We start from the raw sequence: 27,885 nt of genomic DNA, 5'->3' as shown, positions 1-27,885 counted from the left end.
TTCAATTGTACATCATTATTTTATTATTTTACCCTTTCAAAAGCTACTGAGTAAAGAGTGACTGGTGCCATAGCTTGTAAGATACTGTCATCACGACTGTGATCACGACAAACTAAAAGCAGCACTAGATTATTTGTGTATTAATACATTCAGTTTACAGTAAAATCACAATGACAAAAACAACATATTTTTGGCACTAAAATGTCATCTACTGGTTCTAATGGGGTGCTATAGCTTGTAAGATACTGTCATCACGACTGTGGTCACGACAAACTAAAAGCAGTACTAGATTATTTGTGTATTAATTCATTCAGTTTACAGTAAAATCACAATAGAAAAAACAACATATTTTTGGCACTGAAATGTCATTTACTGGTTCTAATGGGGCACTGCCCCTAGTATAAAATATGTTTTCAATAGACACAGTAATTCCAACTAAGAACTGTAAGTGTTTTGTTCATGTTTTCTACGCCAAAAGGGTTTTTTCCTCGTCCAGGTCGGTCCTTTCCCAGCCACGGCGGATGCGGTTGATGCTGCGATCCACGCAAGGCAGGAGGAGCAGCAGCTTCAGCGTCAGCACCACAGTGGGCACCAGCAGACTGAGCATGTAGCCCGCCGGAGTGTACCACTTGTACATGGAGGGGTAAAGGAACCTGTCCCAGCCGTACAGGTAGGTGTGGAGGGTGCAGAGGAGCAAAGTCATGTGACCCAGCTTTGACTAGAAAACAAGGAAGTGGGATGTCACCAACTCAGAAACATATATATATATATATATATATATATTTTTTTTTTTTTTTTTTTTTTTTTTTTATTTCATTATTTTTTTTAATTAGTGGTTCAATAGGCTACTAAGTAGGGACGGGTACCGAATCCGGTACTTTTTTGGCACCAAACAAATCCCGCCGGTTCTACCAGGCACCGATCCATGTCAAATCTATTGGTTTCATGTTACTGTACCTGAGTTGCGCGTAACGGCACGCCAGGTTGCGAACTCTTTGCACTTTGGCACTTGGTGATCACTAAAGCACCACTGAGAGCGGACTCAGCCAAACTATCCTTAGGTAATGTTGCAGTTTTTAATGCCAACAAAGATATTGTCCCAAAAAAGGCTCAAATGTAAGTAAAGTAAGGCTCAACTTTTCCAAAAATGTGCTAGTTTGATGCTAATATACATTTGCTTTACTATTAAAATGCTACTGATTAGCATTAGTGATTTTACATGGCAATTTCAACACTTCCGAATGTGTTATTGAAAAATTCAACTGAAGTAGAAGTCACAATCAAACAGCTGGTGCGTAATAAGTATAATACTTACAATAATAACACTTTTTAGGACACAACAAAAGACTAGACAGCAAAGAGTAAACAATAGATACAATAATCAACTATACTCTACTGCCATCTGACATCTTTGACTTGCAACTGTAATTGAGACTCAGAAATGTCACAATAAATAATTTGTTTAATTTTAAATTTTGCAATAAAAATGTAATTTTGTTACGAATGTATAGAATATATACTTACAGTATATATATAAAAAAAAGTTATATTTTGTTAACACACAAAAGTACCTAAAATTGGTACTGTTGCGTTCCGGTATTTATACCCAGGTGGCAGGAATTGGTACCATATTGGTTCAAATGTGAATGTTACACATACTAAGTATGATGCACTTTTTTTTTTCAAGACACCCATCCATCCATCCATTTTCTAACGCTTGTCCCTTTTGGGGTCGTAAGGGGTGCTGGATCCTACCTCAGCTGGACGAGTTGCCACCTCATCGCAGTTTTTCAAGAGACATATTTTAATATTTGATTTATACAATTCCCTTTTAATATATCATACGTGTAGCCGCATACAGATCCGCCCATAGCTAAATTGGGGCCTTAAGCAGAATGTCTCTTCGAGCTTCCCCATTACAAGATTTTTTCACTCTTCGGATGTTCATGTTGTTGTTCCTTTCAGTTTGCTTCTCTCCTTCAGAAATGCTATTTTGTATTTCTTGTTGGTGAACGTTATGATGATGATGATGCTAGAGTTGTAGTGTTGTGTCATTTCTTCATACAGCGGGATCCCAAACCCACCTCCACCCTCTTTGGTTGCAGAAAGACAACCACCTGATGCTACTGTGTGCTGAAGCTACTGTACATCTGGGTGTCATGCGCAGACCTGTCGCAATCAAATCTTTAACGAGTGTGCTTTGCTCCATCGCATCCATTCTACAATTTATCCCAGTGGTTCTCAAATGGGGGTACGCGTACCCCTGGGGGTACTTGAATGTATGCCAAGTGGTACATGAGATTATTTTTAAATATTCTAAAAATAGCAACAATTCAAAAATCCTTTATAAATATATTTATTGAATAATACTTCAACAAAATATGAATGTAAGTTCATAAAGTGTGAAAAAAATACAACAATGCAATATTCAGTGTTGACAGCTAGATTTTTTGTGGACATGTTCCATACATATTGATGTTAAAGATGTCTTTTTTTTAAAGAAAAGTTTAGAATTAAGTTCATGAATCCAGATGGATCTCTATTACAATCCCAAAATAGGGCACTTTAAGTTGATGATCACTTCTATGTGTAGAAATCTTTATTTATAATTGAATCACTTGTTTTTTTTTTCAACAAGTTTTTAATTATTTGTATATATTTTTTTCCAAATAGTTCAAGAAAGACCACTACAAATGAGCAATATTTTGCACTGTTATACAATTTAATAAATCAGAAACTGATGACATAGTGCTTTATTTTACTTTTTAACTCTTTTTTTCAACCAAAAATGCTTTGCTCTGTTTAGGGGGTACTTGAATTAAAAAAATGTTCACAGGGGGTACATCACTGAAAAAAGGTTGAAAACCACTGCTTTATCCACTCCCTTCTTCATTTTAAGGGCCTGACCCAAAGCGAGGTTCTTCTCTCTCATATCATTGATGCCATGATGCAGTGTTTTCCTACTTAAAACAATTTAAAATAACAACAAAAAAGTGAAGTACCGTATTTTGCGGGGTATAAGCCGCCCCTGCCAAAAATGCATAATAAAGAAGGAAAAACAAACATATATAAGTCGCACTGGAGTAGAAGTCGCATTTTGGGGGGAAATTTATTTGATAAAATCCAACACCAAGAATAGACATTTGAAAGGCAATTTAAAATAAATAAAGAATAGTGAACAACAGACTGAATAAGTGTACGTTATATGACACATAAATAACCAACTGAGAAGGTGCCTGGTATGTTAACCTAACATATTATGGTAAGAGTCATTCAAATAATAATAACTTATAGAACATGCTATACGTTTACCAAACAATCTACGTCTAGTCTCTTACGTGAATGAGCTAAATAATATCATTTGATATTTTACGGTAATGTGTTAATAATTTCACACATAAGTCGCTCCTGAGTATAAGTCAAACCCCCGGCCAAACTATGAAAAAAAATGTGACTTATAGTCCGAAAAATACTGTACATAAATAAATAATGAATAACCTGACAGAAACATTGCATCGTGGTTAAATAAATACAATATTTAGTAGATTAAGGAATAACTTAGTAGATAATGGAATTAAGTATAGTGTTTTATGTCCAAGCCAGTAACCAAGGGTAATCTATTCCCCGGATTTTATATTTGATGAATAACTTAACATTTAAACTGTTCTAATTTTTGCTGGAGTAAAAGTAAAGAAAGGCTGTGGAATGAGAGCATGAGCTTCATACTGTATGACCCAGTTACATTTATGAATGATTTGCTTCTCATATAGTGGGTCTGATTATGTTTGTAATGCATTAAGATACAGGAAAAGGTCCACCAGGGTAAGAAAATGCAGCCAACTGCACTTTATAAATATTAGTTCTAATTAAAGGCATGTGGAAATTTGTTTATCAACCCTACGCCTGTAATGTAAAGTCCTCATTACTCACAGCCCATTTAAAAAAAAATCTGCAGTTTATTATTATATTATACATCCCTGGTTTTCCACACCAAGCGCAATTAGTGTCAGTACACAACACATTTTTACCGCACAATAGTGAAGTATTATTACCTGCAGGCAAACTTTTCAAGCGGATACCAAGTGTGCCTTTTCAATTATTTCAAGCACGGATGATTTTGGGGAATCATCAGTCGAGTTGCGGCTTTTTTTTTTTTTTTTTTTTAAGGTGTGAGCCTGCGTCCAAGCTGGCTCATCTAGCGTCGCAGTAATGTGACTGAAACATCCAACAATGTGCTAGTTTGTTTTCACATTCAGTGCCTTTGTGCTGCAACGACTGCCAACTCTGTGGGCTACACAAGGCTGGGAAGTATTTCGCATTTCAAAATAAAATGCCAGTATAAATGGTAAAGAAATGGGCTTGATTTCACTTAAGTGGCCTTACTGACAATCTTCTGGTCAATCAAAAATCGATTAGAACTTTTCATACTGACGTGGTAGCACAAATAATGATAATAGACAAACACCCACATAGCCTTTGGAGCTGACGGCTAGAATCAAAAAGCTGTCAAGAAGACAAAACTGTCTAAAGTAAAGAATTGATTTTAAAAACCCTGGAGGCCGCCAACACAGAAACTAAAGGAATCAAAGATTTAACAAAAAAAAAGGTCATAAAAAGTAATAACTTGAACCGTCTGAAATACTAAAAGATATCAAAAACACTTTATTTAAAAAACAGATGTCACAGATCAGTGGCAATACAATAAAACCAAAAATATGTTTAATGAATAGTAAAGTTGAGGAAATATACCAAAAATACCATAGGGTTGTAAACGTATTTATCCCAGCCAATCGGGAAGTAATTATACAATCTTTAGTGCAGACAAACGATATTTTAAACAAAAAATCATATTAATCACCTTATTACAATTTTGATTATTCACGATTAATCACAGTAAATTACCTGCTTGCATCATTCAAATTCACTTAAAAAAGACCCCAGCGTTTTGATATAAACACAATTTTGTCAGAATGACATTTTATTTTACATTTCACTTGAATGCACATCATTTATTTGCTAAAAACCTATTAACAGATGTATCTAACGTCATTCCAATCATCTCTGCATTGATATATGCACTGACCTGATCACTGGCCCTACAACTACCTCTGCAGCCTTTCAGGTAAACATTCACAGTCAGGGTAAAGGAGCGCCCGCGATCAAAATAAACTGTCGCTAATTTACGCCAATACATGATTAATGCGATATTTTTTTGAGATTAATCGCTTGCATAAAGCTGTAATAATTTAAAAGACATGTTGTTGTTTTTTTGTTGGACCTTTGGTTATTTTTTTTTTTTAAATACCGCGTGTTTAAATATGTACAGTGTATATATATGTAATATTACAATGTTACTATATTATTAATATTTACTTCAAATTCATTCAAATTAAAATAAAATAAAAAATAATACTGTATATATATATTTTTTTATTTTTATTTTTATTTTTTATTTTATTTATTTTTTTTAAATATAATAAGCGGTAGAAAATGGATGGATATATATGAATAAATAGTATAAAGAACAAGGAAACACACTAAGGAATTGAATGTGGGAAACACAATTAAGATATCCAAGTGTTTTTTTTTTTACTTTGGCCCAAATGTAAAAAAACAAAAAACAAAAAAAACAACCTAAGTATTAACAAGAAAAAAATGCCAACAGCCTTTAAATACTCAACTTGAATGAGGGAAAAACTAAATAAAGGACATAAAATATTAAATTGATCACTTTTTCACTTATGAAAGAAATTGGAAAAAATATTATTCAAAATGTATTTTAAAAAATAACAACAAAGACAAAATGTAATATATATATAAAAATATATATGTTTGGTTATCTATCAAATGTGGACAAAATAATTACTATGAAATCGAAGGGCTGTTTTTTTTTTATTAATAATAACATGCTTTAACAAGTTAAATATCAACCAGTGTGTTTGAAGGAAATGTTAATAATATAGTAACATTGTGATATTAAATATATTAGACATATATTAGACATATTTTAACACATTTTAAAAATCACCAAATGTGCCAAAAAAAAAGAAAAAAAATTGTAGTTAGTGTCTTTTAAAGCTCTAATTTGTGCATGAGTCTGTGTGTTTGATAAAGTGTAACTATGTTTTCTTAATGAGAAAATCTTACAACTGACCTGAGCTCTTCAGCTCAGGTCATAATATAGGATTGTGTCATTACACAGACACACACACACGCACACACAAACACACACACACACACACACACACACGCACACACACGCATACACGCTGCCACAGACAGTTGCATAATGACAAGTCTGTTGGTGGGCTTGTGAGTGAAATAACATCTTGAACGCTTCAGTGGTAAAAATCCTGGTTCAGTTCTGACTGGCAGTGTTGAAGATACACAGGATGCAGGGATTTTGCCCAAGGCTTGCGCAATGTGTCTACACTCAGTACACTGGACCTTTGTATTCAGAGTCAACAAACACACACACACACACACACTCACACACAAACACACACACACACACACACACACACACACACACACACACACACAAACAAACAATACTGAGTGACTACCTGTATGAAGCTGAATTCCCTCCAGCTGAGAGCGTTGCTAACTGACGGGAGCGATGTTATTCCTAGTAAGACGTACAGGCCGAACCCCAGAATGCCCACAGAGTAGTAAGAGTCACTTCTCCAGGCTATAGTGTTGTCGAACTCTGACGTTTGGTTCATCCGGATCTTATTAAGACAACAGCACAAAACAGGGGTGTTGTAATTTTTACTTCAACGTAACTAAATATCAACATTTATTACCTTTGTGACAATGAGGTCCGAAATCCTGTATCTCACATAATATCTGTAAAAGTTAGGAAGGCTAAGTCATTCAACTCTGTCAAGATAATGCACAGGCAACATGTATACATAGATTGTATTTAGACGTATTTGTTTTCTTCCTCACACAATGAATGTGACCTCATTCAGTAACAAAAAAGTTACATGAATCAAAATCACATGATCACACTTGGAGAAGAATAATGTATTTAATACTGGCCCCTTTCCATGCTTTCATAGTGTGTTGCCAATTTATAATAGGGATAAGAAAGATTGAAGAATGTGAAATAACACATTGACACTTTTTCCAGTGAGGAAAAAAGTAAGAAACAAGAAATACGAATAAAGAACCAAGTGTTAAAAAATGATGAACATAAAATAGAAAATAAGATTTAAATCAAAATGTGTGTATATATATATATATATATATATATCTATGTATATATATAACACAACGTAACCAAATTTAATTTAATGTGGAAGAACAATTAAGATATTCAAGTGTTTTTTTTTACACTTGCACAAATGTAAAAAATAAATATAACTTAACCATCAATAAGTAAAGAATGGCAACAGCGTTTGAATACTCAACTTGGATGAGGGAAAAAACTAAATAAAGAACATAAAATAATAAATAGATCGCTTTTTCACTTATGAAAGAAACTATAAAAAAAATGCTATTCAAAATATATTTAAAAAAAAAAAAGACAAAATTCAATAACTATTCAAAACAATATTTCGTTGTCTATCAAATGTGGACAACATAATTAGTACGAAATTGAAGGGCTGTTTTAGAGGGTTCCTTCAGGGAGATTTAAATTCCAGCAGCAGTGTACAGAGTTGAGATCAATTTAAAAAGTAAAAAGTAAATAATGAGGGTATAAATAGAAACAAAATAGAAACATATTACAATAAGAATTAAAACTAAAAAGCAACAATGGGAAGAAAAATATAACAATAAAATGAGAATTTTAATATATATTACTATATATTATATTATATATTATATGAAAGATATTAACATTTTTTGAAAATGTTAAATGTTAAAAGATAAGAATAGTGTGAAACAAACAAAGAGCCTTTTTTAGTGTTTAAAAGGAAGGATGTATACAAAGAACACAACACAAAAAAAGTGAATTAAAAAAAGGGAAACATTTCAAAATAAGACAAAGGAAACAAATTATACTTAAATAAATACTTAAATATCATGACACCAAATCAACGTGTGTTTTTGTTTTTTTCCCTCAAACCTAACAACAATAATAAACGTCAATATAAAGTGGCGAGACCTTTCCAATATTTTAATATGAAAATGTGAATCCATTTATGAATCACCTTATTGGGATGATGAGAGTGTAGAGCACATGCAGAAAGGCCAAGGCGAGTGCCAACAGTCCCAACTGCTTCCTGCACAGCATCCATCGGTCCAGCCAATCCGGGAAGCGCCTGGAACAGCCACACACACATGCACCTGTATACTTTTTTCTAATTATAACACCCTACAGATATAATGTCTCACTCACCTGTACTTAGTTCCTCTGTACAGCTGAAGGAAGGCAGCGATAACACCGGGCAGGTAACACAAGGACAACATGATGAGTGACACGATGGGAAACACCTGGAAGATACACACTTCAGTTACAAGTTGGTCCACATGACCATGGACTTTGTTTTTAATGTGCAATACTTCACCTTGTTGGCCAGGGACACCATGATTCTGAAAGAGACGTCCTTCCCTTGATCCACATAGGCGTAGACGACGTCTCTGATAAGCAGATAGAAGAAGAAGAAGGCCAAGAGGCCGACGGTGATCTGGAGGGGCAGCCTCCACTCTGGGAAGAGTTGCAGAGGAATGTCCTCCAGCTCTCTGGCTGCAGACAGAGACCCCCTGTCCAGAACTGTGAGACCCATCTTGGTGGCCACCTCTGCAACCGCCTGCTTTGCCTCTACACTGTTCCCACACAGGTAGACCTGAAATCATTCATTTATAATAAATGGGTAATGCTTCATTTGAACAACTATGTACAACATTTTGTTGCAAGGCAAGCTGGGAATCCCGGATGACTCCCAGTGATGCTAGAGTAAAATAGCAAGTTTATTAATACACTGTTTGGATGTAAATAAAGTAATAATAAAAAACATATATAGAATATTATACAATACAACATATTAGTATATATTATATCCTGTATATATACTACGTACATATTACATATGTTATATTTTATATTGCTACCATGGTACATTTTTAGTCTACTTTATACCTGCATTATCCTTTGCATCCTTACCCTTTTCATCCTTTGTAACTAAGCTACTGTGTGGAACAGTTTCCCTTGTGGATCAATAACGGTTGTTTAAGTCTCAGTCTAAAGCTTTTTTGAAGATTTTTTATTTAATTTTAGACCAAATCCTTTCTTAAAATCATTGCACACAAAACATATTCAAAATATTATAATTTAACAAAACTGAGTATTTGCCAGCCATTTTTCAATCACACTGTATAGAAAAAAATAATTTTATTTGAAAAAAAAAACGCACCTGATCACCACATCAATTAAAACAGAATTTGACTGCTTACATGTTTTGTTGTGTTTCTTAGCTTTTGACAATTAATTGAACCAGGATCTCAAAAATACACTAATGTGACTCAGTTTGAGAAACAGTACCATCATTTGTTCACAAAGTATATATATGAAGCAAATGCTGAGAACTATCTGTCTGATATCATCCATCTTTAATGTATTCACTTATCATTATTTGATAAATACTACCGTACTGCCTGATATTATTCACCCTGAATGTATTCGCATATTACTAAATATAAATATCACCAGTGTTTCTTTTTAATGTATTCATTTATTATTACTTATTATCATATACCCAAAATAATTTAGGTATTATTACTTAATAAATAATATCATATTATCTGATTACCTTTCCCCTAAATGTATTATTTTATTAATATTTAATAAACACTACCACAATTTATCATAAATCTATTTATTTAATATTTATTGAATATGACTAGTTTTAATATTATCTACTATAAATTGATTAATTTATTTAATAAATACTAATACAATCCATCCATCCATCCATTTTCTACCGCTTATTCCCGTTGGGGTGGCAGAGGGCGCTGGTGCCTATCTCAGCTACAATCGAGCGGAAGGCAGTGTACACCCTGGACAAGTCGCCACCTCATCACAGGGCCAACACAGATAGACAGACAACATTCACACACTAGGGCCCATTTAGTGTTGCCAATCAACCTATCCCCAGGTGCATGTCTTTGGAGGTGGGAGGAAGCTGGAGTACCCGGAGGGAACCCACGCATTCACGGGGAGAACATGCAAACTCCACACAGAAAGATCCCGAGCCCAGCATTGAACCCTGACTACTCAGGACCTTCGTATTGTGAGGCAGATGCACTAACCCCTATTCCACCGTGAAGCCCTACTAATATAATGTCTGATATAATTTATCCTGAATGTATTTATTTATTAATGAATATTACCAGTGTATGATATTATTAAGCCTGCATTGATACATTTATTTGTAATTAATAAATACTATTGTCAGGACTGATTTAATTTTCCTGAATGTAATAGTTTATTGTTTAATGAATGTCATCAGTGTCTGATATATCCATTCATCCATCCATTCTCTACCGCTTATTCCCTTTTGGGTTCGCGGGGGGTGCTGGCGCCTATCTCAGCTACATTCGGGCGGAAGGCGGGGTACAGTATAATTTACCCTAAATGTATTACAAACCCTGTTTCCATATGAGTTGGGAAATTGTGTTAAATGTAAATATAAACGGAATACAATGATTTACAAATCCTTTTCAACCCATATTCAATTGAATGCACTACAAAGACAAGATATTTGATGTTCAAACTCATAAACTTCATTTTTTTTTTTGCAAATAATAATTAACTTAGGATTTCATGGCTGCAACATGTGCCAAAGTAGTTGGGAAAGGTCATGTTCACCACTGTGTTACATCACCTTTTCTTTTAACAAAACTCAATAAACGTTTGGGAACTGAGGAAACTAATTGTTGATGCTTTGAAAGTTGAATTATTTTTCATTTTTGTTTTATGTGGAGCTTTAGTCGTTCAACAGTCCAGGGTCTCCGCTGTCGTATTTTACACTACATAATGCGACACCCCTTTTAGATGGAAGACAGGTCTGGACTGCAGGCAGGCCAGTCTAGTACCTGCACTCTTTTACTACGAAGCCACACTGTTGTAACACGTAGCTTGGCATTTTCTTGCTGAAATAAGCAGGGGCATCCATGATAACGTTGCTTGGATGACAACATATGTTGCTCCAAAACCTGTATGTGCTTTTCAGCATTAATGGTGCCTTCACAGATGTGTAAGTTACCCATGCCTTGGGCACTAATACACCCCCATACCATCACACATGCTGACTATTCGTCTTTGCGCCTGGAACAAATCGGATGGCTCTTTTCCTCTTTGATCCGGAGGACACAACATCCACAGTTTCCCCCCAAAAATTTAAATGTGGACTAGTCAGACCACAAAACACTTTTTTACTTTGCATCAGTCCATCTTAGATGAGCTTAGGCCCAGCGAAGCTGGCGGTGTTTTTGGGTGTTGTTGATAAATGGCTTTCGCTTTGCATAGTAGAGCTTTAACTTGCACTTACAGATGTAGCGACAAACTGTATTTAGTGACAGTGGTTTTCTGAAGTGTTCCTGAGCCCATGTGGTGATATCCTTTAGCGATTGATGTCGGTTTTTGATACGGTGCCGTCTGAGGGTTCAAAGGTCAGAGTCATTCAATGTTGGTTTCCGGCCATGCCGCTTATGTGAAGTGATTTCTCCAGATTCTCTGAACATTTGATGATATTATGGACCACAGATGTTGAAATCCCTAAATTTCTTGCAATTGCACTTTGAGAAATGTTGTTCTTAAACTGTTTGACTATTTACTCATGCAGTTGTGGACAAAGGGGTGTACCTCGCCCCATCCTTTCTTGTGAAAGACTAAGCATTTTTTGGGAAGCTGTTTTTATACCCAATCATGGCACCCACCTGTTCCCAATTAGCCTGCACACCTGTGGAATGTCCAAATAAGTTTTTGATGAGCATTCCTCAACTTTATCAGTATTTATTGCCACCTTTCCCAACTTCTTTGTCAGGTGTTGCTGGCATCAAATTCTAAAGTTTATGATTATTTGCAAAAAAAAAAAGTTTTCTTCAGTTTGAACATCAAATATGTTGTATTTGTAGCATATTCAACTGAATATGGGTTGAAAATTATTTGCAACTTATTGTATTCCGTTTATATTTACATCTAACACAATTTCCCAACTCATATGGAAACGGGATTTGTAGTATTACCTAATAAATACTACCATAATATATTATATATCTTTTATCCTGAAATCATTTAGTTGTTATTATTTATTGAATATTGCCAGTTTCTGAAATAATTTAATCAATGTTTTCATTTATTATTACTTAACAAAACTACCATGATGTTTAGTATTATTGACCCTAAATGTATTCATTATTATTACTTAATTAATACTAAGTACTAAAAACTAAATACTATGTCTGATACCACACATCCTGAATTCAACAATTTAGAAATATCTAATGAGTACCACATTGTCTAAAAATGTACCCTGATTTTTATTTGTTATCTATTAAGGTAACATTTATGATATATTCTGTATTATTTACTCTCCTAATTAATGTTTATACCAGTTTGGATAATATAGATTGTATTGGAGAAAGAAAGTAATGCAACTTATATTGTTTTTAGTCACTAAGTGTTGTCCTGTTTTGGACTCCTCTATGTATTCCTAGCATTCCAAAAAATATAATTATCAGTCTAAAACAGTTCCTGTTATTTATGAAATATATCAAAACTGAGGAATATACTTTTTGTAAATGCAGATTTTTGATATCAGCCCTTTTATCGGATCTCATTTGGCATTTGCGTGGTTGCCAGTGTGTAATATTCTGTGATTTAATTATGAAAATACATTTTTGTCTCTTGGGAGTACATACAATTAAAATACTTGACAAATCTTCAAGGAGGAAAATGTTCTTATTTTGTTGAAGAAAGCCAATAAATTAACAACAATTGGTCAACGGTGTTCCAAATATACCAACACACACACACACACACACACACACGCAAACACACACACACAGACACGCACATATGTGCTTTCACAGTCCTATGGGAATGTTCAAACGATTGGACTAAAACAACAAACGCCAACATATGCTGCCATTTCGTAGTACAGAGCGAGAAAGCGAAACGTGGTCTTGGACGGTCAGATCCAAGAGTGACTTTGAGTTAATTGATTCAAGGATACATCAGACGTGGCCCTCGCAGCAAAGACTCCTCAGATTTGGCCGCTGTCGCGTGGAATTGGTTTGATCCAAACTTCAAAACAAGTTAATAATACAATTTGGACGGAGATTCTTTCCAGTTCGACACAGACCATTATTTTTAACTTGTTGGTCAGCACCCCGCCTCTGCGTGAACACATCACACCTTGCCAATGGCTTTTCACTACGCTCTGACCTTGGAATATTATTGGATTAAAATCCGATAAACTGCGTTAACTCAACTTGGTTACCATTCTATCATAGCGGAGAAAATCAGTTTGTGGTAAGCACTTTTCCAAAGCAGAGGGTGCCTTGTACCTGTCTACTGGCATCCGAGGGTCCATTCTGCAGAGTCCAGGCAGACAAGGTGTTAAAGCCTTTCACCACTTGACATCCAGGAAGCAGTCTGGAAAGCAAACATTGCTGGCCATCCAAACATAAGACGGCCTTGTGTTAAAGTTGCATGCTTCGGCGGTGCTCACCTCTGCAGATATGCAGCGTTGGCCTCCGGGTATAGATTCTTCTCAGGGTTATTGCTGACATCCACCAGCACCTTTGGGCCAAGGGTAGGTTGGGAAAATAAGCAAATAAAAAGAGCTACAATTCATAAAATATGACACAACCTTAGGGTAGAAAAGGCACGTGCAGTCGCAAATGTAAGTTTGTATCCTTCTAGTTAATAGGTTGCTATTTGTTACATTGGCGGACATCACTTACACAATTCAACATGTCCGAAAAAGAAGTACGCAGAAGCAGACCCTATTTAGTCTTGACCGTGTTTTTTAGTTTGCATATGTCCACTCTTACACCATACTTGCCAACCTTGAGACCTCTGAATTCGGGAGATTGAGGGGGGGGTTTGAGGTGGGCAGGGCGGGCCGGGGGGCGTTGTTAAGGGGGGAAGAGTATATTTATAGCTAGAATTCACTGAAATTCAAGTATTTATTAATTTATTGTGTATATATATATATATATATATATATATATATATATATATATATATATATATATATATATATATATATGTATATATATACATATTGTCATGTCCTGGTGATCATGTTTAGTTTGGCTATGTTCTGTTTGATTTTTGGATTTTTTCAGTTCCTGTTTTTTCACTTCCTGCTTTGTTTCCATGACAACCCATTAATTTTCCCCTGTCCTCATGTCACGCACCTGATTCATTTGGACTCATGCACCTGTTGTCAATCACCACATCACTATTTAAGCCTGCAGTTGCCAGGCAGTGAGCCTGGCGACATCTCCCTCTATACACCCTTGTTATTCATGCTGATGATCCATGGTGCTCTTTTTCATGCTCTTTTCTCGTTCCAAGTAAGTTTTCTTTATACATGCCATAGTTTGCAAGTTTTGTTTTATGTCCGTAGTTCTGCCTTTGTGCGAATTTTTGTTCATACCCTTTGTTTTTGTAGTACTTTTGAGTGTTAAAATTAAAAGATTTCATTACCTTCACGCCATGTCCTATCCAGTCGCTTCACACCTCGGGAAAACAATCCACACCATAGTCCTAGTCTTGACACACATACAGTATATATATTTGTGTGTGTGTGTATGTTTACACACATGCACACTCCTCTCTACTCATTGTTGTATTTGAAAGTGCAATGCTTTGCAGCCAGTAGCAAATCATTTGAAGGAGCATAGGTATGGGCAGCATTAGTGACATTTATTTTCAAGGAAAGGAGTGGGTTTAGGGTTGAATTGTCCATCCTCGTTCTTTTCTCTGTCACTATCTTTTTTTGGACATTACTACTTGCCGTAGTTCTTAATCAATGCACGATGGGATTCCGGATGTTGTGTGTAAGTATATTAATGTGCCGACTGGAATAAACACACGCTGAGAAATAGCTCTGTGCCTGGCTACTTTATGGGTTATAGATAAACCTATGGATAACGGAGACATACATAATAGTCTCCTTCTTGTTGTGTGTGCAGTTGTGCACTCTCCAGAAGCCGTAGATGTTATAACGTGACGCTGTTTATATATGGAGGAAAAGTGGACGTGACGACAGGCTGTCCTTACTCAGGTCCGGCTGGAAATCGGGAGAAATTCGGGAGAATGGTTGTCCTGGGAGATTTTTGGGAGAGGCACTGAAATTCGGGAGTCTCCCAGAAAATTCGGGAGGGTTGGCAAGTATGTCTTACATTTCAATGTACGCTAGGTACGCAGAGCCAAATGAACTCGCAGCACAAGGGTCACATCAGCACCCAAATAGGCTTGATGAAACCCTTCAAACTAAGGTTGCTCATGTGTGCAGTACTCCCGCCACCCCACAGGGGGTAACCGCAAGGTATATGTGTCACAATGAAGCAGCAGTGGGGTGAGTAGAGGAAGACTATTTGTTAAAACAAAAGACGGCACTATCGTCCCTGGAAAAAAATCTAATTAGATCACGAAAATCTGACTTTTAACAGCAGTAATTGTTTACCATAAATTAATTAACGTGGACCCCGACTTAAACAAGTGGAAAAACGTATTCGGGTGTTACCATTTAGTGTCAATTGTGTGGAATATGTACTGTACTGTGCAATCTACTAATAAATGTCTCAATCAATCAATCCTGTCGGACTGATTAAGCGATGGACACACTGTCCCTTACAAGCAGCAACAACAGAGAAATCCACATGTTAGCTTCATTACAAACCTTGGTAAAATCTTTATAAGTAGATATTGTGCATTATGATATTTACTTTGTTTTGTATTGAAATTGTTGACTTGTGATGTCTTGTTGTGGTCGTGTTGTTGTTTCTTGACTGAGTAACTCTCTGGCAAGAAAAGCTTGTTTAATACAATTAGCGCTAAATTAGATGTCGATGTTGTTTAATTTTTATGTATGTAAACATCTGTAATTTATTGTGTGAATGTATTTACACATAACCTATTTTTATGAAATGTACACAATAGACATTATGTATGTCAAACACACAATAGATGTTATACTATTGTAAAATGTATTTTATGTTTATGCTTTCAGTTTTACAAACCTACATGAAGAAAGATGTGTAAAGAAATTGAACTGAGGAAGGAAAATAATTCAAAAGAAGGAACATCAGTCCTTAACAAAACATCTAGAGCTTCTGTTTCTTCTTGATGTTGACTATCTGTCTCACTGCACATGCTGGAAGTATGTAGCGAGGGCAGAATAATGAACAACTAAGTAAGTAAATACAGTCTCAAAAATAATATAACCCTTTGAGGCATATTCTGACCAAAAAAATCCACATTTCGATGTCGGGCCCCTGAGCCTTTGGGCCCTATTCATTATGTAGTTGAGTAGCTCTGATGTACACTGTGTACTTAACTCCTGGGGGCGCACATTTTGACAATGTCAATGCACACTTGACAATAACAATATTTACCCATGTCCTCTTCTTCTCTTTTTATTAATTGGACATCGAACACGCTGAAGTAAGTCTGATCTGTAAAACGGCACTGATTGAGAGGGGTTTTGCTTCATCCCTGCACACTCGCCATTTGTGGTGTGTTGCGTACAACATCCAGATACTGGCGGTGCACGGAATGTTGCCCTATTCCTCAATGTGAACACAATTGTGCACCTTAAGTGCAATATGCAAATTGTAAGTATGGAAGTGCACGATTAGGATGACACAACCCACTACATTTCTACCCACAGCCATAAGACTCTACCACAACCTAATTTAAAGACTTGAATCTTTTTTTTTTCTTGCCATTGAAATATAATGCAATATGAGTCTTAGGATGACAGTGTTTTTATAATCTGTACATAGAGCAATTGTTTAATGTGCAATATGTATTTAATACTTTATACAGTAACAACTAGGGTTGTTATTATTGTTATTACTCATTTTAGCTTTTTATTGTCTTTTATTAGGTTTAACTTCTTTTCATTGTATGTAAAATCTCCATTGTATCTACAAAATGTCCCCATTGTAGGATGACCGAAGTCTATCCTTTCCTATCCTAAATGCAGACATGCAAACAAAATAGAAACTAAACAAAAAGAGTGTTAGATTTACAAATATTTCATGTGTGTACATTTGGAAACTATTACCGGTAAATGCAATTTGCAATGGAGGTTGAATCACTTGAAGTGCAATAATATTTTATAGTTAAACTTGAAAATTTGTTTTTGTTTCCCAAATACAAGGATGTCGTTTTTTCATAGGAAGGTGCACTTTCAGCATTTTCAATATTTGTAATGATTTATCTGAACATAATGCACTAGCTGATGAAACATGAAACAAAATAAATGGGTTATTTTAAATAAACAAAAAAATGGTACTGAAGCCATTAACTATGGCTGCAACAAATAATTATTTTAATAGTAGACTACTCAACGATTATTTCTTTGATAAATAGACTAGTCAAACGATTATTGTTTATAATGTACTGTATACCTTTGAGTATGACTATGAATCTGTGACTTGATTTTAACTAGTTATTGTAAATTCCTTTGTAACCAAAGAAACATAAATGTGAAGACTCTTCTTCGGCATGGTAATGCCGGTGTAGTTTTCCCGTGGATGCATCGAAGCAGAACACAGCAAAGGTAAGATATAAGGTATTTATTTAATAACAAAAGGCTATGAACAAAAACACTGATGTAAAGAGAAAAGGTAAACAAAAGACGCTAGCGTGAAAGCTAGGATAAAACACAAGGAAAACTAAAACTTGGTACGAGGACACAAAAGAGTAAACAAAAACATTCAGCATGAAAGCTGGAATATAAAGTGGCTTAGCGTGAGAGCTAGCGAGAAAATACATACGAAGGATGAGAGTCGTCACTGATGCGCGTGGGCAAATTAGGATCCGAGAATGAGTAAACAGAAAAGGTGAGCTTAAATAGGAGGGTGAAAATTAGTAGCAGGTGTGCGGGGCGAGACTAACAGGTGGACTGATGTGTAACCATAGTGATGGACAAAAACAGGAAATAAACGGGTCAGACTGAGAATGAAAAAACAAACACGTGAAGATCTGAGCAGCAGATCGCAACAATAAATTGCAGAAAAAAATTATGGTTTTAAATTATTACACCCTGAAGATGTGAGACGGGCTTTTTTGAGCATTGGCAATGTTCAAATCCAGCCTGAAAACACATCTATTAAAATGATGATTGTTTTTTATGATTATTGTTTTTTCTGATTTTATTTTGAATTATGATTGTATATTTGTATTTTTGCTTTCTTATAATTTTCTGCAAAACACTTGTGCCTTGTGTACGAATTGTGCTCTATAAATAAACGTGCCTTGCCTATTAGACAACCACAGTGAAAAATACATCAACAGACTTAGAGTGCAAGTTTATCCTGTAAAAATGATAAGGTTAAGGTTGTTCACCTATAGTAATATAAGTGTAAGCACCAACATTCCTGCGGTCTATCAATTACAATTTTACTAAGTGACTGGTCAACAAAAACAAATATTTGTCAATGTTTTTTTCAAACTGACTAATCATTGTAGGCCTACCAACAAGGAGAGCAGGCCTGAACTGTGGCCTACACTACTCCTGAATATTATTATTTCAATAATATAATATTGTATTTATTTATTTATTTCTTTTAATGTTATGTTGTTTATGTTTCTATATTTTATTAAGCGACTACAACCTAAATTGATGACCAAAAATGTTTGTTTTTTCCAGAGTATAGTAATGCAACATATTTGCCATTTATGTGAATTCATGTAGTAGGAAGATGTTTTTTCTTGGTCAATTGCAATGATATTTTGCATTTGTAGACTTACACACCAACTACACTTCTTTTTGGAAATTTGCCTATCATTCACAATCATTATGAAAGACATGACTTACACTTAGACTTAGACTAGACTTCATTTTTATTGTCATTCAAATTTGAACTTTACAGTACAAATAAGAACGAAATTTTGTTGCATTAGCTCATGGTAGTGCAGGATAAAAAAAAAAAAAGCAATAAGGTGCAGATATAAATAAATAGATTACTGTACAGATAAATACTTTGCACTTTTTCATGTGCGTCCATGTTTATGGATGTATGTTATTTTGTCTTTATTATTCCAGCGAGTTAATCCATTTTGGTGGGAGTTGAGGGGATAATTTAATTATGATGCGTTCAAGAGTCTTACGGCCTGAGGGAAACAGCTGTTACAGAACCTGGAGGTTCTGCTACGGAGGCTGCGGAACCTCTTCCTAGAGTACAGCAGTGAAAACAGTTATTGGTGGGGGTGGGAGGAGTCTTTGCAGATTTTCTGAGCCCTGGTCAGGCAGCGGCTTTTTGCGATCTCCTGGATAGGAGGAAGAGGAGTCTAGATAATCTTTTCCGCCGTCCTCGCCACTATCTGGAGAGACTTCCAGTCTGAGGCATTGCAGGCTCCAGTCCAGACAGAGATGCTGTTGGTCAGCAGGCTCTCTATAGTTCCTCTGTAGAATGTGGTGAGAATGGGGGAAGGGAGCTGTGCTATTTTCATCCGACGCAACAAGTGCATGCACTGCTAAGCTCTTTTTACAAGAGCTCCAGTGTGTAGGGACCAGGTTATATTGTCAGTAATCTGCACCCCCAGGAACTTGGTGCTGCTCACCATCTCCACCGCTGTGCCGTTGATGAAGAGTGGAGCGTGGCTGGACTGGTGCTTCCTGAAGTCAACAATGATCTCCTTGGTCTTGTCGATGTTCAGGACCAGGTTGTTGGTTCTGTACCAGGCAACCAGATGTTTCACCTCCTCCCAGTAGTCCATGTCGTTATTGTCTGGGATGAGGCCCACTACTGTCGTGTCGTCCGCATACTTCACAATGTGGTTAGTAGTTGACCTGGCGCAGCAGTCAGGAGTCATCAATGTGAACAGCAGCAGACTCAGGACGATGACGGAGGTATTTATTTTTTATGTATTCTAACTCGTAAATAAACGTGAATAAAAGTCAGCTCACAGCATAGCCAATGGGAGGTCCTCTATTCCGCCCATAAAACCCAATAATTAACCATCCAAAAAGCGCCACAAAAACTCAATCTACTTTTCGTGACCTGAATATTAACCAAGTATTATTGATATTGTTATTCTAAGGGTTAAGGCAGACAAACTATTTATAGCAGCGCCGTGATCACGAGCTTGTGTGCCAATGTTGACATTGCGTCCTAGCTTCCCTGTTTGTAGAAGTTTATTGTAGATCATAAATAATGCCTCTAACCTGTATATTAGAAGAACGAGGACGTATTGCCACAAGTTGGTAAACTTTGAGAGTAAGTTCAGATCCAGAATGACACAGAAAGACGCTTGTTTACCCATCCCTTTTCTTTGCGAGTATTATGAGACATTCTTCATTTAAATAGTAATATATGAACATCCCAGCAGACAGCATCCGAAATGACAGCAGACATTGTACAGTCAGTGATGTTTTATTATGTTTGTTGACTCTGATAAACTCTGGAGTGAGCAAAAATCAGTGATTTTGTAAAAAAAAAAAAAAAGAAGCAAACGTGATGCATTTAAAAAAAATAATGCACCGCGTTTGTTAAAATTGATCAAAATGTTTAATATTATTATAAATGTGATCATTACTACATTACATATATATTTACATCATGTATATAAAACCTTAATGGAGGTGTTTGAATAATTTTTAAGGGCTTTACAGACAGAATTGAACGGCTCCCGTAGGCTCCTTTGTAAGCGGACTATTGATCGCATTTAGTTATTATTTAGAATGCATTAAAAAACAAATACATCCGTCGTCATGTCTTTACTAATGATTGTGAACGATGAGCAACATTTTACAAAACAATCCAGTTCCCCTTTAAGAAAAAAAAGCAGTTGTAATGTAAAATATGATGAACTACGACGTAAAATATAATTTGACTGTGTTGGCCCTGCGATGAGGTGGCGACTTGTCCAGGGTGTACACCGCCTTCTGCCCGAATGCAGCTGAGATAGGCCCCACCCCACCCCTCCCCCGCGACCCCGGAAGGGACAAGCGGTAGAAAATGGATTAATGGATGGATGTTAGTGTGATACTAAAGTGCAAATAACACATGTTAGCCGGTTTTAGACTGTCTTGAGACCGGTTAATTTGACCCTACTGAGGATGTGTTGTTGCAATAGAATTCACCTTACATTGGTTATTCTATACCGCAACCTTCTACATTAGTGTTCTTGAACGCATCCTGGTGACTTCAAGCTCCATCTGCTGTTTTTACTGCTAAACCATTTGCATTGAGAGCAAATATGTATAAAACGTGTGCCTTTCTTGTAGATAAAATATTGTTTGTGCGTGAAAGAAAAGAGGGTTCTTGGCGGTGGAGCACCCGATTAAAGGAAAATGTTTTCAAAAAATCATTTTTTTTCACAGCTATTTTGTATTCTTTTATATCAACATACTGTAAATACCATTTCAACATATCATTGAAAAGTGCATCTGTTCAGTAGATCAAGCCAAATGATGAAACTCGTATTCTACAGATTCACTGCACCCATCCATCCATTTTCCATCCATCTATCGGGGTCAGGGGGAGGCTGGAGCCTATCCCAGCTGCACTTGGGCGGAAGTCAGGGTACACTCTGGACAAGACGCCTGTTCAACACATATAGACAGACAACATTTACAGTCACATTCACACACGAGGGTCAATCCACGCAGTCACAGGGAAAAAATGCAAATTCCAGACCCAGAGCCCGAGAATCGAACCTAGGACGTTCTCCCTGTGAGGCACAAGCTATACCCACTGATCCAGCCTGTTGCCCAGATTCACTATACAAAGTGAAATATTTCAAGAATGTTTTTCTTAATTATTTTGAGAGGAAGTTAAAGTTAAAGTACCACTGATAGGTACACACAAACTAGGTGTGGTGAAATTATCCTCTGCATTTGACCCATCCCCTTGTTCCACCCACTAGTTAATTAATTTAACCCCGAAATCCAAACCTTGATGCTGAGTGAGAGGTAATGGGTTCCATTTTTATAGTCTTTGATATGACTCGGCCGGGATTTGAACTCCTGACCTACCGGTCAGGGCGGACACTCTAACCACAAGGCCACTGAGCAGATTTATAATACCGCTCAGATAATTTCATTTCACTTTCGGCTTTTCCCTGTCAGGAGCCAATGGCGTAAATGGTTTACCTGACGCATCCCTGGCTGTGAATCACACCTATGCCCTTTGCCATACCGTTACACCACCAAGCATTTATTATAGCTTACAGCCAATAAAAAGGCCAAATTTAATATCTCATAAAATGTGAAAGATTGTCAAATAATATAATGTTGTAAATGACTGGTTTGCCCTCCAGCTAAGAAATAAGCAACAACACTCCTAAAGTTAAAATCCCAATGATTGTCTCACACACACTAGGAGTGGTGAAATTATTCTCTTCATTTGACCCAGAGAGTAAGGTGAGGAGAGCAGTGAGCAGCAGCAGTGGCCACGCCCGAGAAACATTTTTGGTGATTTACCCTCAAATTCAACCGTTGATGCTGAGTGCCAAACAGGGAGGTAATGTCTTGTATTTTTATAGTCTTTGGTATGACTAGGCCGGGGTTTGAACTCACAACCTACCGATCTCAGGGCAGACACTCTAACCACTAGGCCACTGAGTCCTGAGATTTTCCATGCTCTTTTGAGACGCAGCTGTCAATATCATATAACAGGGTCGATACCCAGCTCACATGCTGTGTGTTGGCCTGTTTTGTGTGAAGAAGCGCATGTAACATGTAAATTTATGAATGAAAAAGGATTTCATACGACATTTAAACGCAAATGTATTTGTAGCCGTTTACTGCTCCATCATTGATAACAATATACAGTAGGGAAGAAATTCATATTGGCCCATTCCTGGGTGGATTTCGCGTGACAGGAAGAGTAATCATTTTGCATTGCAGCCTGCTGAAAATAATGGAATGCGCCACTCTGTGTCACACTGTGTTCAAACTTGGATTTGCCACAAAACATATTTTAAGATATTCAACACTCTACTGAAGGGGTAGGGAACCTATGGCTCTAGAGCCAGATGTGGCTCTTTTGTCGACTGCATCTGGCTCTCGAATAAATCTGAGCTGACATTGCTTAACACGAAAAGTAATGAATAATTCAACTTGTAATCTGAGTGTTAAAAATAACGTTTCAAAATATAAAACATTCTCAAGCATTTTTAATCCATCCATCCGTTTTCTACTGCACCTGTTCAAGAAGTTGCGTTAATGGTAAGAAGTTATTTATTTATTATTAGTTAATGTGGAGCTTGCCCTCCTGGGGGTTCTTCAGACCACCAAGCACCAACATGAGAGCCTGTTTCAAGGTTACAATATTGTTTTATTTTTCAATAAGTCTCTCAGTTGCTTTCCAGCAATTAAATGATAAATGGGTTGTACTTGTATAGCACTTTTCTACCTTCAAGGTACTCAAAGCGCTTTGACACTACTTCCACATTTACCCATTCACACACACATTCACACACTCATGGAGGGAGCTGCCATGCAAGGCGCTAACCAGCACTCATCAGGAGCAAGGGTGAAGTGTCTTGCTCAGGACACAACGGACGTGACAAGGTTGGTACTCGGTGGGGATTGAACCAGGGACCCTCGGGTTGCGCACGGCCACTCTCCCACTGTTTTTTGTCTTTCGTTCTGGCTCGCGTTTTGGCTCCAGTCCTAACCCCGTCTCTCCTCCTGGCTGCTGCTTATAACAGAGCAACAAGTGAATGGATAACAAGGCCCGGGTGGGCCATCTATGCACATGTCGCTGATTTTGAGGCTGATCCTGGCAACACCCCGCTTTGCTGCAGGCCTGCAGGCCACGCCCCCTCCACAATTAGCTTCGGAATAACAATGTTATTACAAAGAATAAGAGACCTATTATACTCTAGAAATGTCGGTCTTACTTAAAAATTCACGCGTTTAGTTGTGTTCAGTGTTAAAAAAATATTATATGGCAAAAAGATTTTTTAAATATTTGGCTTCTTGGCTCTTTCAGCCAAAAAGGTTCCCGACCCTTGCGCTACTGGGTAGAGTGTTAAATATCTTGTTCATATTGTAATGTAGTTTGATTAAAGAAAGTATGAAAATTGTTTCACATGAATAAAAAAGTGTAAACATCTTTTTCCTGCCTTGGTCCCAAATATATTCGGGGGAAACCCTGCATATGTAAAAGCAAAAAACCATAAAAAAATACCTTTCCCTCCAGTTGTGAGGTGAGCGTCTCCATGAACTCATAATGTTCTCTGTGTACGCACACAAAGATCAGACTGGCCAACTGGGCAGCGTCAGCATGACTGAACGCCTAAATGACACACACAGAACTTAACATTAGTACACACAAGTCCTCAATGGATTGGAAACAATGACAAACAATAACCACGATAAGGACAAACAAAGAAAAAAACAACAACATAATCATCTTAACACAGGTTTATTGTTATGCTTGCAAAAGGATACACACTATATAACATTAAAATATAAATATGAACAAATTATTTGGTCACAAGAAGAGGTTTTTTTTTACAAAGTAGTATTAGCTCAACACTAAATAGAAACAACTTCATATTACAAAAACGTTATGTATATATTGTGTTGTGTTACATGAATATGACCTTAAAAGTTTAAGGTTCTGCTAATATTTTTTTTTCTATCACTATCACTTTTTACTCTTTGTATTATCTGAAGTGATTTTGTTGCTAACGTTATTTCTCTATAAACCGCTAACTTTCCGCCATCCCCCTGCGCCGAGCATGTAAGCCACGCCCACTCATGTCATTTTATTCAGGCCTAACAACAAATTGTATTTATTATTTTTTTAATTGCTACTATAAATATTAGGTTTATTTGTTATTAGCCTTTTAATTTGTGTCTTTTGTTAAACAACAAAAGCATGACTATTGACTATAATAAAGATATAACAATATGAGAACGTATGAATAAATACAATAAATGCACTAAAAAAGATCTACGCAAGGAAAATGAAAGCACATAACTTATTAAATGTAAGCTAAAATTGGCTGCATTTGTAACATATTAGGATGTTAACCCTTGTGTGGTCCGTTTTAATTTTTTATTTAAAGAAAAATGATACAATTAATTAGTTTTTCCAACTGAGACTCACTGACTTTGACTCATTTTCTGTGAAAAATATATATCAGAATACATATTTAATGACCACACACCACACATTTCTTTTACATATAAGCTGTCCGGGTCCACTAAACCCGGGGCTAATAGAAGTGTGGAAATTGATGTTCTGTGTACCACACACACACACACACACACACACACACACACACACACACACACACACACACACACACACACACATACACACACACACACACACACACACACACACACACACACACACACACAGCAGGCCTAGACAGGAGGAGGACAGAGTGTAGGTACACAGAACATCAAAGGGTCAAATGTGCGAGAAAAAGAAAGCAGAAAGCGTTGACAAACTATGTCGCAACCTTGTGTGGGAACCGCAGGTGCAGAAACACAAAAGAAGAATCCCTGTGGGATGCAGAAACTGTCAGAGAAATTTTCTGTGCAACGTTCATATTATTGTTACTCAGCCAGCGTTTGTGGGTCTGATGGGCCCGTTGCATTTTGTGGCTTTTAATGCCTCACAATCAAACACTTTTATGTTAAAATACTGAACAGATGTTTATTGGGATAAGGTAAACAACCTTGTGCGGTTCCCACACAAGGTTGCAACATTGTGTGTCAACACTGTCTGCTCTCATTTTCTCGCACGTTAGACCCTCTGATGTTTTGTGTACCTACACTCTGCCCTCCTCTTGTCTAGGCCTGCTGTGTGTGTGTGTGTGTGTGTGTGTGTGTGTGTGTGTGTGTGTGTGTGTGTGTGTGTGTGTGTGTGTGTGTGTGTGTGTACACAGAACATCAATTTCCACACTTTTATTAGCCCCGGATCCAGTGGACCCGGACATCTTATATGTAAAAGAAATGTGTAGGAGGGATGTATGGTGTGTGGTCATTAAATACAGTATGTATTCTGATATATGTTCTTCACAGAAAATGAGCCAAAGTCGGTGAGTCTCAGTTTTAATAAACAAATGTTTATTGGGATAAGGAAACATCTGTTCAATATTTTAACATAAAAGTGTTTGATGGTGAATCATTAAAAGCCACAAAATGCAACGGGTCCATCAGACCCACAAACACTGGTTGAGTAACAAAAATATGAACATTACACAAGGGTTAATGCTGCGGGATATTTGCTTTAACAACTTCAGAGTGTCTTTCTAAAAAGTCACACGTTTCCAAATCCACAGGATTTTTGCAACATTGCTCAACTGCAAATGACCAAGATGGAAAGGGTGAAAACAAATTGCTCCGTGTGTGTGTGGGTTACCTGAGCTCCTTCAGGCAACGGGCCGCAGCTGTGAGGTCTGCGGCTGCCGTACACCACCTTATAGTCCGTCTGCAGCAGGCGCTGACCCAGGGAGCGTCCCAGGTCTCCCGTCCCAAAAATGCATACCGGGTCCTGCTCCGAGGTCGCCATGACTGCTGCTGCTCCTCCTCCCAGAGGACGCAGTGACACGCTCTCTGGCTTCACCTCTTTTGACATAGAAAGTCTGACAGATACGGTAAACGATATCTACCGATGCTTAAGTCTGGAAAAAGTTTGGATTCAGTGCAACATAATTCATCTGAGACGCGACTATGTGTCTCTCATGTGCTCGACCATGTTGACCTGCAATGCTGCCGGTGGAGTTCATGTGTTTGCCTTTGCCCCCTCCCATTTTAGGATGGGCTTCGGGTGAAGTCTTTCCCAATTGGGAAAGTCCATGGCAAATGTGTGTCTACTGAACAAAAAAAACTGAGACACCAGCAGGTCGTCTTGCCCTATCTGAAAAAACAACATAATTTCCTCACAATTGCGAAATTCCCGCATTTAGGGGAATTAAAAGCATTTCCCACTCGAAAGACTCAGCCAAGCACAACGTGAGTGTTCTGCTGATCTCATCTTGAACATTAGCCAACGTGATATAATATGTCAACAAAATGGAATTTACCAACCCCCTCCTATTCTGGACTGAGCAACCCCCATCAGCAAACGCCTGATGACTTTAACACGTGTGCAACAAGTCATGTTTGGTAGAAGGGGCAAGCAAACTTTCACGACTGGTCCCTGACTAATTCAGGGATGTCAAACTCTTCTTAGCTCAGGGGCCGCATTGAGGAAAATCTCTTCCCACATGGGCCAGATGGGTAAAATCATGGCATAATAACTTAAAAATACAACTACAACAACTTCAGATTGTTTCCTTTGTTTTTTTTGGCCCAAAACTGAACAAAGACACTCTGAAAATGTACATATCATAAATAATCCATCCATCCATCTACTCCCGCTTATCCGAAGTCGGGTCGCGGGGGCAGCAGCCTATGCAGGGAAGCCCAGACTTCCCTCTCCCCAGCCACTTCGTCCAGCTCTTCCCGGGGGATCCCGAGGCGTTCCCAGGCCAGCCAGGATACATAGTCTTCCCATCGTGTCCTGGGTCTTAAATACAAATAATCCTCTTGACAAAACACTTCAAGCTAGTAAAAAAATTGAGGAAAAAAAAATTGTGCAGTTTCCAAAAGACCATTAAGGCCATGTCTGCACTAAAACGTTTAACCTCTTAAACGAATAATATTTTTTTTAGCCTAAGCCCCGTTTCAACCACACTTAACCAGCCTTTAAGGTTCCCCTCCTCGGACACATTTT

The 27,885-nt window shown here is 37.2% G+C and overlaps 1 protein-coding gene across 1 annotated transcript; it reads right to left on the bottom strand.

The window, feature by feature from the left end:
• LOC133561980 (metalloreductase STEAP4-like) lies at positions 1–26,912 on the bottom strand. Its single transcript, XM_061915740.1, has 10 exons — positions 26,530–26,912; positions 24,337–24,444; positions 13,683–13,753; positions 13,519–13,606; positions 8,517–8,795; positions 8,348–8,442; positions 8,160–8,270; positions 6,807–6,849; positions 6,567–6,731; positions 1–718 (listed from the first exon to the last, which is right to left on the bottom strand). The coding sequence occupies exons 1-10, from the start codon at positions 26,743–26,745 to the stop codon at positions 467–469; spliced, it is 1,428 nt and encodes a 475-aa protein (XP_061771724.1). The 5' UTR covers positions 26,746–26,912; the 3' UTR covers positions 1–466.
• Between the last annotated feature and the right edge of the window lie 973 nt (positions 26,913–27,885).

The sequence above is a fragment of the Nerophis ophidion genome, linkage group LG11, assembly GCF_033978795.1.
Source record: "Nerophis ophidion isolate RoL-2023_Sa linkage group LG11, RoL_Noph_v1.0, whole genome shotgun sequence".
NCBI lineage: Eukaryota > Metazoa > Chordata > Actinopteri > Syngnathiformes > Syngnathidae > Nerophis > Nerophis ophidion.
The sequence above is the reverse complement of the archived record's forward strand: the minus strand, read 5'-3'. Positions and strand labels throughout refer to the sequence as shown.

Coding starts and splice junctions, on each gene's coding strand:
- LOC133561980 (XM_061915740.1), bottom strand. CDS start 26,745: ATGTCAAAAGAGGTGAAGCCAGAGAGCGTGTCACTGCGTCCTCTGGGA. Junction 24,445..26,529: donor CGTTGCCTGAAGGAGCTCAG/GTAACCCACACA, acceptor TGTGTCATTTAG/GCGTTCAGTCATGCTGACGC. Junction 6,732..6,806: donor CGGACCTCATTGTCACAAAG/GTAATAAATGTT, acceptor TGTCTTAATAAG/ATCCGGATGAACCAAACGTC.